This window comes from Haemorhous mexicanus, chromosome 4 (assembly GCF_027477595.1).
Source record: "Haemorhous mexicanus isolate bHaeMex1 chromosome 4, bHaeMex1.pri, whole genome shotgun sequence".
NCBI lineage: Eukaryota > Metazoa > Chordata > Aves > Passeriformes > Fringillidae > Haemorhous > Haemorhous mexicanus.
Window position 1 is genome coordinate 19,985,624 of NC_082344.1, and position 17,762 is coordinate 20,003,385.

General features: G+C 41.7%; 1 protein-coding gene across 2 annotated transcripts in view; it reads right to left on the bottom strand.

Annotated features, from left to right (window-relative positions):
* Positions 1-17,762, bottom strand: part of AFF1 (ALF transcription elongation factor 1) — a 67,161-nt gene that overhangs the window by 20,041 nt on the left and 29,358 nt on the right. For both annotated transcript variants that reach the window (XM_059844003.1, XM_059844001.1), the window contains exons 4-7: positions 4,242-4,286; positions 3,135-3,221; positions 2,520-2,556; positions 2,103-2,154 (exon numbers count right to left, since the gene is read on the bottom strand). In XM_059844003.1, the coding sequence (XP_059699986.1) occupies positions 2,103-2,154; positions 2,520-2,556; positions 3,135-3,221; positions 4,242-4,286 (221 nt within the window). The remainder of the gene's footprint in view (positions 1-2,102; positions 2,155-2,519; positions 2,557-3,134; positions 3,222-4,241; positions 4,287-17,762) is intronic.

Below are 17,762 nucleotides of genomic sequence, written 5' to 3' on the forward strand. Positions count from 1 at the left end.
TATGTACACACCATTAATCTCCCTAAAGCTATTTTAAAAGAGTTCTTTTAGTGATAGAAGCGGCACTAAAATTATTATCCCTTGCCAAACAACCTCACTGAAAGCACAGGCTGGTCCCTCTCTGCTAGCCAGGTTAAAGATGCATCACCAAGAATGAGCTGGCATGCCTCCTTTTCAAAGAAGGGCTGCTTCCATTCCAGCACTGCCAGGTGCAAACTTCAGAGCTGCATTCAAGAATGAAATCCATCTGGGAAATCCCTGCACGCTCTGAAAAGCTGAATGCTTAATTTGGGCACACAGATGCCCTGGGATTTCATCTTCCAATTAACCAGCACAATCACTGTTTGTTTTCAGCCAGCTACACTTTGCAACACAAGCTACTCCAGGCAGCTGAATTTTCAGACAGTCACATGCGCTTTGAGAAGCACAGAAAGCCAGGCCTGTTGTGCCAGAGAAAACAAACACAGAAAAGAAGGGATGTATCACTTCAGGGGAAAGATGTAGAAGAAATCCTCAGGCAAACTTCACTCAGACACAAACCCAGGCCACCCTGTTCCTCCTGCTTCCACTGCCTTTGCCAACCACAGGCTCACACATCCCTTGTGGATGAGCACTGGCTCTGAAGTGCCCAGCAAGGATGCTGAGCAGAGAGGGGATCATGGCTAAGGATAGAGCTCCATACCGTGCCAAATTTACAATTCTGGCCCTGTGGGCTAAGGAAGGAGTCCCTTCCAATTCTTGTCTGCAGGAAAAGTCTCTTCTCTCTCTGCTGCCTCAAAAACTGACTAAAGGGCTAAAGGGCTTTTTTCAAGCTGCAGTGAACTGAAATAATGATGATGGTCATAGGGTAGCTGGGGAGGAAGGCACAGCCTGGAGCAGTTGGAACTACTAGTTTTAGTAGAGCAATGAAAATTTTCATTTGTCATTGAGGAGGAACAAACTGGGGTGGATGAAAGTGAAGCATAATAAGGAAGAGATTAAAAGAGTAGCTGACTGCTCAGCTAGACACTATCCCACGCTCCCCATGAGTGAGGGCTCCTCTGCATTATGCTAGAACAGTAGGAAAAGGGATGTTTAACAGACTCTACAGAGCTTAAGTGAAACATTCTACAATCTCAGCCAAGATGGAGACATGGTTTTGCTCTTACTTGTGACTAGCCCAGTTTTGTTTGGTTTTTAATTAAATGATTTGTGATAAGGAAAAGGCAAACAAGTGGAGTAAGCATTGTACTCTGTAGTTTGCAGCTTTCATGGAAGAACATGTCATGGAGTAACAAGATCTTTATGTATCATATGAACTGACAGACATTTAAATTTAATGGTTCAGCAAGTGCCTTGCACACGGACCCCTGAGCCTTCCAGACATGGAAAGATTTTTGTTTGTTACTGAAGGCTCAGAACCTAGCAATGCTGCATTTGGCCAAGTTAATCCTGAAAGATTAATGTCAGCCCACACAAAACTGCTTTCAACACACTTTTGTAATGAACCTAATTAACAGATAACCACTTTCACCTACAAGGACAGCACCAAGTTACTTTATCTACCTTTTTTTTTTTTTTTTGCTTTAAAATTTCAGGCCTGTTTTTTATAGTTCTTGTAGGTGTAGCTTTACTAGCCCTCTCAGGCTTCAAAACAATATCCAGGATCAATCACATTCAGTTTGGACCTATTTTAATTTATGTTTTAATTCAGTTGGATGCATTATTGTAGGTTGAAGAGCACAAAATTGTGATGTTAAATAGCCATGGATAAAAAGAACAAAATACCTTTAATCTGGTGCATTAATAGTTGGGATTTTTCTTCTGTTTTGTTTTGGTTTTAACACAATCATTGTAATCATGACAAGTACACTTGGCATCATCAGGTTAAGAGTTGGACTAGGTGATCTTAAAAGTCTTTTCCAACCTAAATGATTCTATGATTCCATCATGAAACAATAATGTTTGTACTGGTGAAAATTCCCTGCATTGGAAGTTTTCTAAGAAAAATCAGACTGATAAAACTTTAATCTCCAGAAACATTGAGTAACCCAAAATTTAGTTCTTTCCAGGTTCTTTAATTAACTGCACAGTAGAGATGTGAACAGGGTCTGGTTACTTACGATGTTCTTGGCAGAGAACCTGGCAACGTTTCTGAAGGTGCTCCATACTGCTCTGGAAATCAAAAATGAATAGGTTGGGTTTATTTGCCTCCTTTGTAGCCTATTTTACCCTATGTTCTCTGAGCACCAGATAAGACTCATCACTTTCTTCTAGAACATAATTGTCATCAGATTATTCATCATTCCAAATGGGGTTTCCTAATGAAATACCATTTGTCCTCTGATGAACAGCTGCCTTAATGCCTAGGTAATGAATGTACACAATCTCTTATGCCATTTCTGAATTCATCACTGTTCAACAAAGCACAGGAAATCACACCTCTTCATCAATGTCAGTCAATTTACATGTCATGTATAACACACAAAACTATCTGTCAATAAACATATTGTGTATGTTTCCTCTGGCTATCTACTTACTCTGATCCTTTGCTACAGATCCTTCAGGTTGCAATTCCTAGAAAAAAATGACAAAGTGCAAATTGAGAATAAAATAAATGAGCTCTCTCGTAAGAAACGTGTACTGATGATTTGTATTCCACGTGTTACTTTACTGTAATAAACATTTCAACTAGCTTGTCAAAGAGTCCAATAGTCTAAGCTGGCCTGACATAGCTTAGCATGGACAGAAATGATAACATGCTACTGTTACCAAAAACCAGTTGTAAGCACATTAGGGGTATGTGCATTCTTGAAGAAGTATTTTTAAAATTTCATAAGATCTGCCAAAAACGTCTGTTAAACAGTCAGCAAACTCTTCTATTGACAAAAAGATAAAATATATTTTGTAGTTCAGCAGAGATACTTAAAATGTCTCACAAAAGTATTTGAAGACCAAAATTACAACAAATGTCTAAGTTGCTGAAGCACTCTTTATTCACCCCCATTGTGCTTTTATTTATCTACTTCTGAAGGTAATACCCCCTAACAGCCCTTATTTATAGAAGGGGGACAAAATCAGACAGAAACACACGCAAGAGCCAGAAAGCTCTCTTCTAGTTTATCAAAAGTCCTGGAAGAAAGAGGGTGTCTTACCTTTGTTGGGAATGGAAATTTGGAAGGCTCTGCTTTAGTAGGTGTATTAAGAGCTGTCAGGGGAGGTGGCCAAGAGCGGGTCATTTCCTGGAAAGAGATTGAGAGGAGCAGCTATCAGGAGTTTTGCTGATAGGCACAGAGATTTGGATCTACCTCTTCATGCATTTGGGCACGTTTCCCCATGGTTGCTACAAAAATAGCGATATGCATTACTAACAGGCCAGAACACAGGATATCCCTGGTGAAACACAAAAAGATGCCAGACTTCTAGGAGGAGTCCTTGTGCTGCAACCCCAACCAGCACAGAGTAGCCAGTGGGCACCTGTGTGCAGTTCCTCTCCAGCTCAAACACTGCCCCAACAGCAGCTTCTGGAGAGCTACCGAGTCATCGGGATTTTGCAACCTCAAGCAACAGCAAGGGAAGTGAATTGCAGAAACCAAACTGTTCCACCACGACTTCAGCATCTCAGAATAGCGTTTGACATCAAGGAACCAGGATCAGCACCACTGGCTGGGGAATCCCTGGGCATTTTCACACTGTGCACGGGGAAGGGATAAGACAGACTCAGCCACAGCCACCTGGAGCCTGTGCTGCTCACAGAGGCAGTTCTGACACAAGGTTACAGCATCAGACATGGCTTTGCTCTTTGCATGAGCAGACTGGAATTACAGTGAGGGAGCAGCAGTCCAGCAGCAGTTCCATGCACATGCAGGTGGGAAGGACACAGATGTGTTCCTGCTCAGGGCCACGCTGCTGGGGCTGGCAGCAGACACAAGGCAGCTTGTCCAGAGCCTCTGGAGGACGGGCATTGGGAATGGCAAACCCTGACTTGATGCAGGAGTAGCTCTGGCTGTCTCAGATGACTTGTCAGTCTTGAACTGCACCAGACTGTATTACACTTATGTACTGATAGAAAGACTGATCTCACAACTCCAGCTGTATTTGAGGCTAACTCTTATCTCTACCTCTCCTCAGCACCCCCAAAAACCAGTGACAGCTACATCTGCTGAGTGAACAGAAGCAGAGAGGTATTTTTTCCCCAATCTTTACCTTAAGGCATGCAAAATCTAAGCAAAGACAGAGATCTATTATTTAAGAGTACCTACCCTCAAAATTTCTTCAATGGACTGCACATCAATGGAGTTGGTTTGCTGTAACAAGAAAGAGGGAAGTAGCATGAGTTTGTTTGGGTTTTTTACCAACTGACATGAGAAAGGCACACACTCAGTGAACATTTGCTTACCAACAGCTCAATAAATTTCATGGAGGCCCATTAGTAATAAAATGCTAGTAAGGATTAAAATCCCCATCAGAAGGACAGTTTATAATGCACTTCTGAAATGCCTCATTTTCAAGTCCTGGGCAGAGGTGACTTGAGATTCCGCCAGGACACTCTGCCTGGAATGAGGTAAAATGACTCGAGCAATACCACCAATGGCAAATGGTATTTGCAAAGCTACTGGTGGTAAATGGAAAAGAAGGCATCACAGGACTTTTGGTGTTGAATAAAGCTGAAACCAGTCTGACTCATCAATCCCAAAGTTAAACATCCTGACAGTGAGATAAAAATGTGGTAGACCAGGTAAAGTACCTGATAAAGGAACAAACATTCTACTGATACTACCAATAACTTATCTAAAGCTGCTAAGCTGACACAGCTGGCCTGAAGAAATCTGACAGTCAATCACTTGATACTATAAAAGCCCAGTCCCAAATTTTAATGGCAGGATCTTCTAAAGTATCCCTTCTCGGAGTGTACGTGTACTTCCACACACTATGTGCCCCAGCCATGGGGAACATCACTTCCCTTCCACACATCAGCTTCTCTTCTACTAACAAGGCATGTGCTTTAAAAGTATCTGTCATTTACATGTCCTTTCCTAACTGATATCATTAAAAGAGGCTGGAAAAGAAAACAGCCAAAGAACTGAGTAGTTGTAAGGAGCAAAATGCATGCCAGATCAGTTTCTTGTCTATAAACAAGAAATTCTATGGAAGTGTTCAGTCATCAGGGTAACTGCTGAAAAGGAAAGGCCAAGAAGAATTTATTCACATTCAAAAAGCAGACAGCGAGCTACAATGCCCAACCAGAAGGATCTTAGCCAGAGAAAAAAAGTAAAGAGCAATGCAAGCAAACACTTCAATAAAGTCCAAAACTGTCATCCTTGGCCCTTTCACAGGAAGTCCACTCATCTGTTTCCCACATGCTGCACTATTTACATTGGAAGGAGAAGAGGAATGCCTTTTCCTTGCAACCTCATTTGTCTGAGTCTACATAAAGTTCTCATTGAAGCAGTGCTCATTTGACAAAGCCTTGAATTTCTTCAGAAAATCACACAGGGAGAGCTGCTTCTGACCTTACACACCCAAACAAACGAAAGCTGAGGCATGGCCAGATTAGACACACAAATGAAAGCAGGGCCTGCAGACGTGTCCCACAGCAGACTGAAGGAGGGGCCAGGGAGGGCAAACTGCAAGGAACTACCACATGGCAAGAGACTGGAATGCTTCGTAACTCATGGTGCCAAAAAAGGCACCCCTTCTCCTCTTTTTATTCTCAGCAGGCTTAACTTGGTAGCTCAGCCTAGTTTACTTCTTAATTCAGTAAGTGGTGAACAGCAGACACATTCACTTGCATCCTCCTGAGCAAAATGCTTCAGAAACTCCTGAGATATCCCATAACACCACCACAGAAATAAACTTCCCACAAAACTGGTAAGAAATTAAGATCCTGCCTGGACTAAGTATCTCAAAACTCTCTCTTTAATGGATTGATTGCCACAAACCAAAGTCAGTTTACTTCACCCATTTCAGAAACTTAAGTTTTATGAGGTGACAAGTGATGACAGAGTGGAATGCAATTAACCTGAGAATAAGAGAATATCTGTAACAGCCAGTCTGGACCTCTCTTATCCTTGCACCAAACAACCCACATCCCCCTTCCTGGAGTTCTTTCTGATGAGCCTAAAAAGACTTTGACATTGATACAGGTTTACATACACAGAATATTTATAGTTCAATTGTCAGAAGGATTTATCATAACCCCCAAGGGTTCAGTGACTGGTTCTTCACAGGTCCAGGGGCTCAGCAGAAACCACTTTCTTCCTCATGGCTCAAAATTTAAAGGAAAACAAACACGTGACACTGAACAAGCACTACACAAGAGTCTGCATCGGCAGCATAAGGACCTCTGGTTTTGTTGGGTTTTTAGGACACCATTATCAAATATATGGTGAAGTGATTGCTCTAGAGATGACAATCACAGATTGCTTGGAACAAGCACAGCGTCAAAACCACACCAAAACTGGTCGGAGTCAGCTGACTGCACAGGGGTTGTGCTCTCAGGTAGGACTGTGACTGTCCCTGTGCCCCAAACCTTAGGGGCACACCTCCTTTCCCTCCATCCCAGCTCCAGGGACTGAGGACACTTCATCTTTTACAAAGCTATCCAGTGCCTGAAGGAGCTGGGCTTTTCTGCCTCCCGAATATTTTTCCCCCTTTTGTTTGTTGGGCTTTTTTTTCTTCAAGTCACATCTTGGCTGTGTTTCAAGCTTGTCAAACCACTAAACCACCATTAAACCACAATTACCACCCAGCAGCAAAGGGTGTCCTTGTCAGCTTTAAGAGAAGGGTTCAGGGGGAAGGAGAAATACGATGCTGCTGCAGGAAGAGTTACAAAGCCATAAAGCCAAAGAAATCCCTGAAAGGAGCTCAGCTCCACTGAGGACTGTGGGTGTGGGAGACCAAATATTCCACATTGCTGTCTATCCCTGCTAGCTCTTTTACAGCCTTTCCTGGGAACACTGTTACGTGCAGAGACAACTCCAGCTAAGCCTGGTGCATATTTGGTGTCTGACACGGACATCTGTACAATCCCCAGCTTGGATTTCCTTATGCCACATCCACACTCTTTCAGTTTGGGAATGACACAGGCCCCTCCAAACATCGCTTACAAAGTATTTTGATTGTCATGATCAAGCACAATCACAATTTTTGGGTTTGGTATGGTGTTTTAGAGCCAGTTCTCCCATCCAAACTGGTGCTGTATTTCTGTAACAGCTAGTTCCTGCAGCAATAATACTAATTTAATTACTAATAATATTAATAAGAACACTGACTTAAAAGTAAAAAAATGAAAACAGCTCATGAAGGATTCATTACTACTTTGATCGTGAACTGAAAAGGACTTCAGGCCAAAATAACTTCAAGCATCTACACAAATCTAAGAAGCCCTAGAAGTTACTTGAAGAATTACTCTGTCTTTACTACAACAGGCATGCAGAAATGCACAGGTGCACATACCCACAAAAGAAGAGAGGGAGCTCCTAATTTAGAAAACAATTTAAAATCTGCACAGGCAGATTCACACTGCATAGCAAGCGTGTGACGAAACTCTCAGAAATACTTCCACGTCCTCTCCTCATGAGCAATTCCAAAATCCACACACTGTCATGAACACATAGCTCTGCTCATGCCCCGAGCCTCGCACTGCTCTGTTTGGGAATGAATAAGGAAATCAGGATAATAAACTAAAAACCAAACCCAAACTAAACTGCCTAAGGAACCAGCAGGCACACAAAAGAGAAGCCCCACTGGCAGGGATACTATGTGAGCCATAGATATTACAAATAAGTGGTTGTTTTGAGGGGGGTTTTTTGTAATGAAGATGGGGTTAGAGAGCTTCTAAGGTTATTTCTTTTTTAAAAGATATTCCACTAAAAATTACAGTACACATTTTCATCCCGGTCTGTCACATGTGCCAAGTGGAGCCGAAGGACCGTATGGCTCTCGTGTGTGCAAGAAGGGGGCTGAAGCTTTCTCCCTGCTCTTTAAATAGCTTGCCTCCTCAGGAGGCCGTGCCAGAGTAGTTTCAAGCAAGATGTCAAAAAAGTCACCTCTCAGAGAGAGTTGGCCATGCATTATTTCAGAAGCCACTGAGTGACACTGCTGAGATGTGTGGGCTCAGACAAGGCCAGGGGCAGTCAGAGCACACAGAGTGTACAAGGACAGGGACAGGAGGTCTGGAGCAGGCATTAATTGGAACGGATCCAGGCAGCCTCTCAGGCAAGCGTTAAGGTGTCGCAGACCTTTCTGTTCCTTCTCATCTCCATAATTTCCACCCCACTGCTTATCCCTGCTATTTGCAAGCCTCTGCTGTCACAGCCCATTTGAAGCTGCCCCCTGACATCCTGTGCTCAAACAAGCCCCTTGTTTCTCCATCTCCATCTTAAGTGAAACTGGTGCTGCAGGTACCCAGCAGTGTAGGAAAGGAACAGCTACAGCACGAGTGCATTGCCTGCTATCTCCTCCTAATTAAAACGGAAATGTGTGTGTGTGTGTGTACAGCTCAAGTATGCCAGCTATTGCTCTTTGCCTGATCTCAGACTGAGTTATTAGCACCAACAAAACCCAGGCAAGTGGTGCAGCAACAATGAGAAAAGCCAATTATGAGTTCCATGCCCTTCATTCTGCTGTCAGGTTTTCTTTGTTTCCTAATGAGAGCTTTGCCCCTGCAACTATCAGCAGAGAAGGTTGCCAGCTCTCAAAACCCAAACAAACAAACCAATCACATTTTCAGCTGCTTCCCATTAAATGCTATGCTTTAATAGATTTGAATAGGAACATCTAGTTTTAAATTTATTTTTTCACGTCAACTGCACAGTCATTGCCCCTTGTATGCAATGAAGACCACAAAACTGCATACTTCACTGCATGAAGGCTTAATTTGAAAACAACAGGCAGGACAAAAATCAGACTGAAACCTACCATCCTGTCCTCACCTCACCCATCTGTGCTCAGCCAGTCAGAGCAGGAGGAGATCTTGCATACTAAATGCCTTCTCCTCCTCACACACAAGTCACGCTAGCAATAGCAAGCCAACTTACTCTCCAAAGCATCTACCCACCTGTATATTTGTGCAGTTAAAAATCCATCCTCTCTGTGCTACAGACTGATACAGGGCACGTTTCCAAAATGACCCAGCCAACAAGAGACAAGGCATATTTTTTTAACCAAGCCTCCACTAATCCTGATGATGGATGCAATAATGTTCTGCCATGTATTGAAAGAGGCTGCCATGTTGTTGATTGACACAAATACATAAACATGAAAATTCATAAAGGCTTTCACACACTATCTTGAGGAACACCAGACACCAAGCAGATTCTCTGCCAAGGCTATTTAAATGTTCCATATCACAGAACATAAGTCCTACAACTATTTTCATTTTACAAATCTGTAACACCTCTTCTATTGTACCCAATATTTGCTAGAAAATAACTGCTAAATAACCCATAACTAGAAAATAATAATTTTAAAACCTTCATGCAGTAGGTATTTTAGATTATGAGAAAAAAACAAAGAAAACCTGTCAATCAGTGTAAGCTTTGCTACCAGCAAATTTTCTGTTCCCTAGCAAGCACACAAAGTCCATGTACGAGGCGGTATTTTCCCATGTCCACTAACCTAGTCCATGGCCTTGTATGCCCTGAGCTATGGATCAGGGCTATTTTAATTGCTTGTAGCTAAATGGATTGGAAACAATAGAAAACGACTTGGTTTTGAAGCACATCCTGGTGAAACTTAGTAACAACAACAGCTCCCTGAGGCATAAAACCACACTTTCATTTCCAGCCCAAAGATTCCATCAGCACCCAACTCTTCTAACAAAACACAACTTCCCTAGCTCTGGCATCGGCAGCCACTTGGGTGAACCTGGGAAAACATCACTGCTGCAGCTGCTGCAATTAAAAAAACCCCTGCAAACCACTGGAGAAGTGACTACACAGGGGAAACAGGGATGAAAAGCTAACAAAACCATCAAAATTGTGTCAACTAAGAAAGATGCAGGCAGACAGTCAACACAAGATTTTCTTCTGATTTCTTTCATGTTAAGAAATTGTAGGGATTTGGGGTTTTGCTTGTTTCCTTTTTAAAGTTCATGCAAAAAGTATTAGTGCTTTTAAAAGGAAAAAGGTGGACTTTGAGCTAAGGCTTACAAGTCTTTGCACAGTTGCCTGTGAGCTTTGGATTAAATCAATAACAAATCAGGCTAAAGTGTGTGCAAACACTTTAAAGCAAACTGTATTTTAGGGATGAGACCATCCCTTCCTTGACTTCACACTTCCCTCATATGCAAGTGTGGGAATACTTGCATATATTTAGGTTTTCCCTGGTGCTATTTTTCTATTAAGCTCAAAAACATTTCAGAAATATACAACAAAAAGGGACTTACATTACTGTAATGAAAACGTTATAGACATAATTTGTTTAAAATCTCAAATCATATGCTCAGTATGAGCTCAGTATGACTTAATGACTGACTTCTTAAACTATGGCTACAGATTTTAAAGGCCATTTTATTACAGGGAATATTGTCTGAGGTGTCATTACTACTGTAAAATAACATAGAGGTACTATTTGGCAGCAGAGTCCCTTTAACGGCAGATTGAGCTGTTCCAGAAAATTCAGGAAGCTGCTGTCATAGAACAACAAATCCATGAGAAGGGAAGGCAATTTTCTCAGCAGGTTGCCCAAGACTAGGATTAATTTTCACAGGAGAAATTATGGCAAGACACATCATTTTTGGCACAGAAGAAGGAAGCTCACTCCATTTGAACAGAAACATGACAACCACAAAAAAAAAAAAAAAAAAAAAACCAAACCAAAAAAAAAACCAAAACAAACATAAGGTAGAATACAAAAGGATGAAAAGAAAAAAATTAAACACAAATAAAAATGAAATAGCTGAAGTTTTGTAAAAACCTTATGTCAGATTCTCTTTGTGGAAAGCAGAAACAAGGCAGCACCCACTGCAGCAGCTGTAAGAAATAGATGTTTGGGGATATACTTGTTTGAGTTTTGTGCCAGCTGCAGGTAGCCAGATGGGTGAGTTAAGCTATGGACAATGAGCAGCAACAAGCAACACATCCTGGGTCTCCCCTCTCACCAACCCAGTTCTTTACCCTAACGGAAGGAGACTGGAATAATTCCAGCAAATCAAAGCGAAGCTAAAGTAGATCTGCTTGACATTGCTTCCAGTGTAAGGTTTCACTTCTGTAGTTTATAAAAACCAAAACCTATTTATGCTTTTTGTTGTGTGCACACTAAAACAATGCTGAGGCACTACAGAAATGTACAGAAGGATTCTGTCTTATCTAGCCAGATAAAGTCTTTGAAATTACACTATAAAAGCATTTGTTTTCACATTTGTGTTTATGCTGCTTGCTTGATGTCACAAGACATCATTGTAGACTACAAACCCAATCTACCAGTCTCAGAGTCCACAGGGGCATTCTAAAATAATTTCTCTGGGTTCTATTTCAGGTCCTCTGTGAGCACCAGGGTTTCACCAGCAGCTCGCCTGTAGCCAAGTTCCCTGTGGACAGTTCCACAAGCACACTCAACTCATTTGAGTCGACTACTCTCTTTTCCAAGGCAACATCAAAGTTATTCCACTAGAAAAATGCCACACCACCTTCTCTTCTGCTTCTGCCCACACCTCAACTCAGCAGCCCAGCTCCAAGTGAAGAGAGCGGCTCCAGCCTGTCACTGCCCTTGTCGCAGGTTTGAAAACAAATCAAACCATTCCCATGAGCTTTCTTCAGCTGACACTGAATGATCCTGGCAATTTAAGCACTTTACATCAAAATACTCAGCAAACAATGGTTGTACTGTCCTGTTCCTGCGTGGGTGCCTGCAGGAAATAAAACATTCTTTAAAGATTTTACACGCTTTTCTAACCCCGAGATGGATTATTTTGCTCAATCTAAAAATAAATACATGGGCCTCCTTGTGTTCAAACAGCGTAAGAAAAACAAATTGCTGTTTTGTCTTTCTTTGACTGAAGTAGCCAAGGGGGTTGTGTCCTGGGGGAACAGACTGTTGATATGTTTTAATGAAGGATTCATTACAAATCCTGAGCTGCTGACAAAAATTTGTGCATCTCTTGTTAGTCTCCATCTAATAATAATATAACTGAAATCCAAACAAAGTAAGCATGGAAGTTAAGTGCAGCATCACCTATACATTGCCATGCAGACCAGGACTCCAGCCAAGGCTGATTATCTCTCTAGTAAATTGCTCTGCATAAAGAATCTCCACACCAGAGCACCTCTCCACTGCAATGACCATCTGTACAGCAGCTCTCAAAAATCTAGTTCTGACCCCTTGATTCCACAAAATTTTCTTACCTACTGTCCCCTTAAGGTCTCTCCAGTAAATAATTTTTAATACTGCTTAATGTGAATCTGCAAGTATTGTGTCCATAAAAGGCTGAGGCTGTGTCCCCTTGTTCCCTCAAGAATGAATACACAATTTTATTTTAATGGAAGCATTTGAGTGAGAGCAGCAAGCCACTGTTTCAGGTATTTTCTCATATCCAGAACCACCTCATTGCAATTTATGTTCATAGATATACTTTTACAGTATTTTGAGTAGCCTAACTCTAAACTACTCCAGAAAAAAGCTGGTCACTGCAGCTGAAACAACAAAAGATAAGAAAATAATAATTATGCTTGCTAAGACCATCAAGGAAATTGGGGCTTTTGGTGGTGAGAGGTATCCTGTGGCTCTGAGGACCACTTCAGATCATTAACTGATGCTCTCTCTCAGAAATGCTTTCCATTTTCAAAGACCACTTTCCCCTTGGAAAACAAGCAGAGTTAGATTTATGATGGCAGTGGTGGCACTTGGTGCACCTCCCCTTAAAGACTCAGTAAACAAGACTTGGAGATACAGACTCTCCCAGCTGTTTGAAAGCACCCTCAGCTCCTCCCTGAATTACCAACACTGCCAATAAAAGTTTGGGAAATAAAACAAATTGAAGAGGCAGGCTGGAGCCTGGAGCAACATCACCAGTCCCATGCCAGCACCCAGGACATCTCTGTGCTGCTGCTTGGGACAGACCACACAGCCTGGGGGGTGCTAAAAGTCACCAGGACCAGTGCATCAAAGGAGAAGGCAAGTTGGAGGGACATGAATAAAGGGATGCTTGTTAGTACATCTAAGGATGGTATTCCCAAAGGAAAAAAGAGAAGAAAACACATGTATTGAAAGGATAGGAATTGTAGCTCTCTTCCTAAGAAAATGAAGTTGTTAACTCAGAAAGAGCCTACGTGCTATTTTTAAACTTTAATGGAAATGGAAGAAATATCTTTAAATGCTTCCAAACCAAGGAACTTAACTTGCAAGGGAAAAAATAGCAGGATATCCTTTTGCTTGCAAAGACAACTATCACTATTGTTTTATAACTGAATTAAATGCAAAAAAAAAACTATTTCTAGATCTTATGTTTTGTGGATGGAACAGCAATGTGCCTTAGTATTATTACCATTACCATGTCTACACAGATGGAAGTTATCCTCCTCAAGACAAATATTGGACAAGTCTCTTGGAAGCTCCCTGTTTTGCTAAAGACAATGGGAAACCAAAGCAAGTCCTGTCCATCAGTTACCTGGTCACTCTTCAATTTTGTATGCTAAACAGAGTGTCCAGGTAACTGACAGTAGCCTAACTTGAAAGCAGCTTAACTTATATTTTCAGCTGTAAAAGCAGCATCCGAGGTTGACACAGTCTGCTCCCAGGAGATATTTGTTCCTACTCAGCTGAGCATGCACAGACACTTTCATCCCCTCCTCAGAAAACAGCTTTGTGCACTCAGCAAAAAGCTCATGGCACCCTGAGCTTGTCAGGTGGGAAGAGAGGCCAGGGCTGGACAGAGCCTTCCAGAACCTTCTTTGCTTATGCTGTGCCTAGAACAACCAGTCCACAATATTTTAAATCTGTATATAGATACTTGCCTTTGTCGTGATTCAAAAAGCAAGGTTCCTTAAAAGACATTTTTATCATTCCCTAAACTCTGCATTAAAGGCTGCAGATGGTGTTCCCCAAGTCCCAGAAATTCCTTATGGCCAGGCTTACACACTGCAGAGCTGTCACACACAATTTTTACCTGCAGCCAGGCGAAGCAGGAGGTGCTGAGCTAACGTACCTGGCTGGCATTTGAGAAGTGATCCTTGTCACTCAGGTGTAATATGAAGGCTACAGGCCAACAGCCTCCCAGGCTCCAAAAGCTATCAGAAAACAAAGCAATGCTGAGAGGATGGGAGAGGAGCAGTCCACTCTTTCTTTCCTTGTTTGTATAATCTGGAGGGAATAAATGTAGTTTTTTTGCTTATTTAACATACTGTCTGAATGGCCTGGAATTAAAATCCAAACAAGGAGAGATGGCTACAAGAAGTACCAAGACACCAACCAACCTCTGCCTAAGAAAAAGGTTTCTCCATCTTTTCCTGATGCATCCTATAGACAACAAAGTGGAGAAGACTACAGACATTTCCAGATTTTCTGAATTATTGTTTCACTGCCCATAATTTCCTTCATACATAATTGCTCAAATGATGCCAATGTTTGTGAAAAGTTTCCATGAACCAATGGCAAAATACTCAAATAATTTAAAATACCTCAGGGATGTGAGCAGGCAGGTTCATAATTTGTCACCATGATGGATAGGACTCACCACCTTTGTGTACTGTGACATTTTTCTGTCCTCTCAGGCAATATCTCTACATTGTAATAGTTTCACATGCAGTCCTTAGACTCCTGAAAGCTGGACAAGCATTTCCCTACATGTGCACCACAGAAGGCTCTGAGGAAATGTCTAAGGGAAGGGTAGGACATACCCAAGGGGTTACTGCTACCATAGCAAAGAGAAAAATAAATACCACACTGCTTCTCCTCTTGCTTTCATTAGGAAAAAATGTGCAATATTATTGTGGTAACATCAATACTGTGTTGGCAAAGAGGGGCAGGAACGGAGCTGACCTGCACCAAGGAGGCAAGGGATGTCCTTTGCACTGGTAAAGCACAGATGGCATTCCTTCAACACACCCAGCCAAGGATTAACAAAGCAAAAATGCAAAGAGACAAGCAATATGAAGCACAAGAGCACCTTCAGTAAAATGCCTACTTCAAGTGAAAACATTCAGGCTAAATATACCATACCTGTCACCTCTAGAGAACAGATGGTGTCCAGCCAAGTCTGAATTACAACTTGGTCTGAACAGCAGTGAGCTGACAGGCTGATGAAAGAAACCAAAGTATTCCTTGTCTGAGAAGGAACAGGTTGAATCTAACATAACTTTGTCTCCTGTTACACTAATTCACCCTATATCTTCCCAAACCTCTAGCATTCTTCATAAGCCACTGCTATTCAAAACACAACATGCATAAGTCAAGATTAAAAAAACTAACGTTCTTAAACCAAGTTAAAAATATATAAGCTTTAGAAGAAATAGATACCACAGAGTTAATAAGGAATCATTCCACACACTGTTTATTTTACAACAAACTAGTAAAATGCTCAGTCACTCTGCAGTTTGCTCCTTCTACAGACACAGAAACATACTTGTAAACACATACAGCAGTTAACCTTAAAAAGCATAGGGAAGTGCTCACTCACTTCTCCCCTTGGGGGTGCTTTCAATTCAATAGTGTATTAAAACAAATACTTGAATTTAGGCTCTAATTCAAGACAAATGCTCTTAAAATTATGCTAATACAGAAACTGAATTCTCTCATCTCCCAAGAAAAAAATAAAAAAATAAATATTGCTATGTTGTTGCTATTCTTTATAACTTTGAGCAGTGAAAAAGATCTGAAAACTTTAAGCAGGTTTTTTGGAGTTTTTTTAATGGTCAACTTTTTCTTTTTACTTAGTGAAGGTTAGTAAGCCAGCCAAGATAACATTTCTGACTGTGGCATAACCTAAGCTACATGGCCATCTCTTGAATGGCAAAAGTTACTGTCTGTCTTCAAAGGAAAGTGCACATTTGAACAAGTGACCTAAACTGGAGTTTCTGTAAGTAATGGGAGTTTAGGCCAAGTTTCCTAACTGGTTAAAAATTAGTCTACAAGCCAAGTACTATTGAGCTCTATTTCCTTAGCAGCCAAAGCAAACATCACCCTTGTTCCTTCCTCCTTTGATTCCAGAAAAGCTCCATCTGAAGAATAGACAGAAAGGCCACAGTGGTTGAATTCAGTATCCTGGAAAGGATGGACTCATAGAAGACCAGAGTGTCTTTTATCAGATGAAGGAGGCTGTGGGGAAGGGAGGGGAGAGAGGACACTTTCCAGCATCCAGTCCTTGTTGGGTCCGAAATGGGTACAGAGTGATGTCAGCTGCAGTTTGTCTCCCTGTGGTTGGGTACATGCAAAGGAAGCTGGGCTGATGGCAGAGCCTCTCTGGGAATGCACCCAGACCTTTTGCTTGGAGTAGAATGGCCTGCCAAGATACCCCTGATTGCATGCAAAAAGAGCATCTCAATATCTAATGACATTTATGAACCATTTGACCCATGGAACAAATTGGCAAGAAAATGCAACACTGCTAAAGCAGTTGGGAGAGGAAATTGGTGTGTCAGAAAGCAGGAGATCAAAAAATTAGGAGTATCACCTTTTCCAATCGGGAATTAAAATATTCTGCTGGCTTGAAACAATACAGCACTATTTTATTGTCTAAGTAATAAATGCTCATCATTATGAAGATTAAAAACTGGTATCTAAAGCTTGGGAGGGAGAAGGATGTTAAAGATAATTCAGACAGCAACATTGTTAGACATCAGAGAAAATGAAAAATGAGACCTGAAACTTCAAAGCACAGAATAACAACACAAGGAAACAAATAAGAGAGGCATAACTTATATAAAAACAGACTGCCCTGAGTAGTGTGCCAGGGCAGGAACACTGCTACTTGCTGACTTCTTTTCAAAAATTACCATATTGCTGTAGTCAAGCTTTGGTGAGCTCTGGCAATCTCATGCCCTACCCAGGGCCATCAGGAAGCCCTTCTCCATGCAGGACTATACCAGCTCAACCAGCTCATACAAACAGCAGGGGAACTCCTCTCCCCTTTATGCTGGTGCTGGCTGAAAACCACAGAGCTGACCAAAACCTCAGTGAGGCACCTTCCTGCTGCAGCACCCACACAGGGCAAGAGCACTGAGGTCAGTGCCCAAGAAGCAAAAGCAGTACCACCAGGCTTGACATAACCCACATCACTGTGCTGATCCAAATTCCTATGGAGCCTCCTTAAGCTGCAAAATGCCACTTCCACCGAGGCTCACTGGTAGCCAGTAAAAAAAAAAAACAAACAAAGTAAGAAATACAACACAAAGCACATGCTAAACATTTCCCTATACTCAAACAAAGCAAAGAATCAGATCAAAGTCCAGGAGGTGTTCAAAGTAGCATTATGAGAGTGCTAATGTGATGACCAATGTAGGAAGATAAATTTTGTGTTTCATTCCCGAAAACACATCTCTTGAACCAGGAATCTACAGCCAAAACAATTCAGAGGCTTGAAACAGGCAGATTCACTCTCTGAGGAAACATCTCCAGTGGCATTTGTGACCACCAAAGCAAAGACCTCCAGGCTGGCACTTACCTATGAAGTACTGCTTGGCCGGGGAGAAGCACAACCACACACAGGTGTTTTAAGACTTGCCTTGTTTATAAGCATTTTTATCCTTCAGTAACTAGAGAAGTTAACTCCATTTATATGAGGCAGCCTGCAATTATTACAAGACTCACTGAAAACACTCCCCTCTCCCTGCCAGCCCATCCTTCAG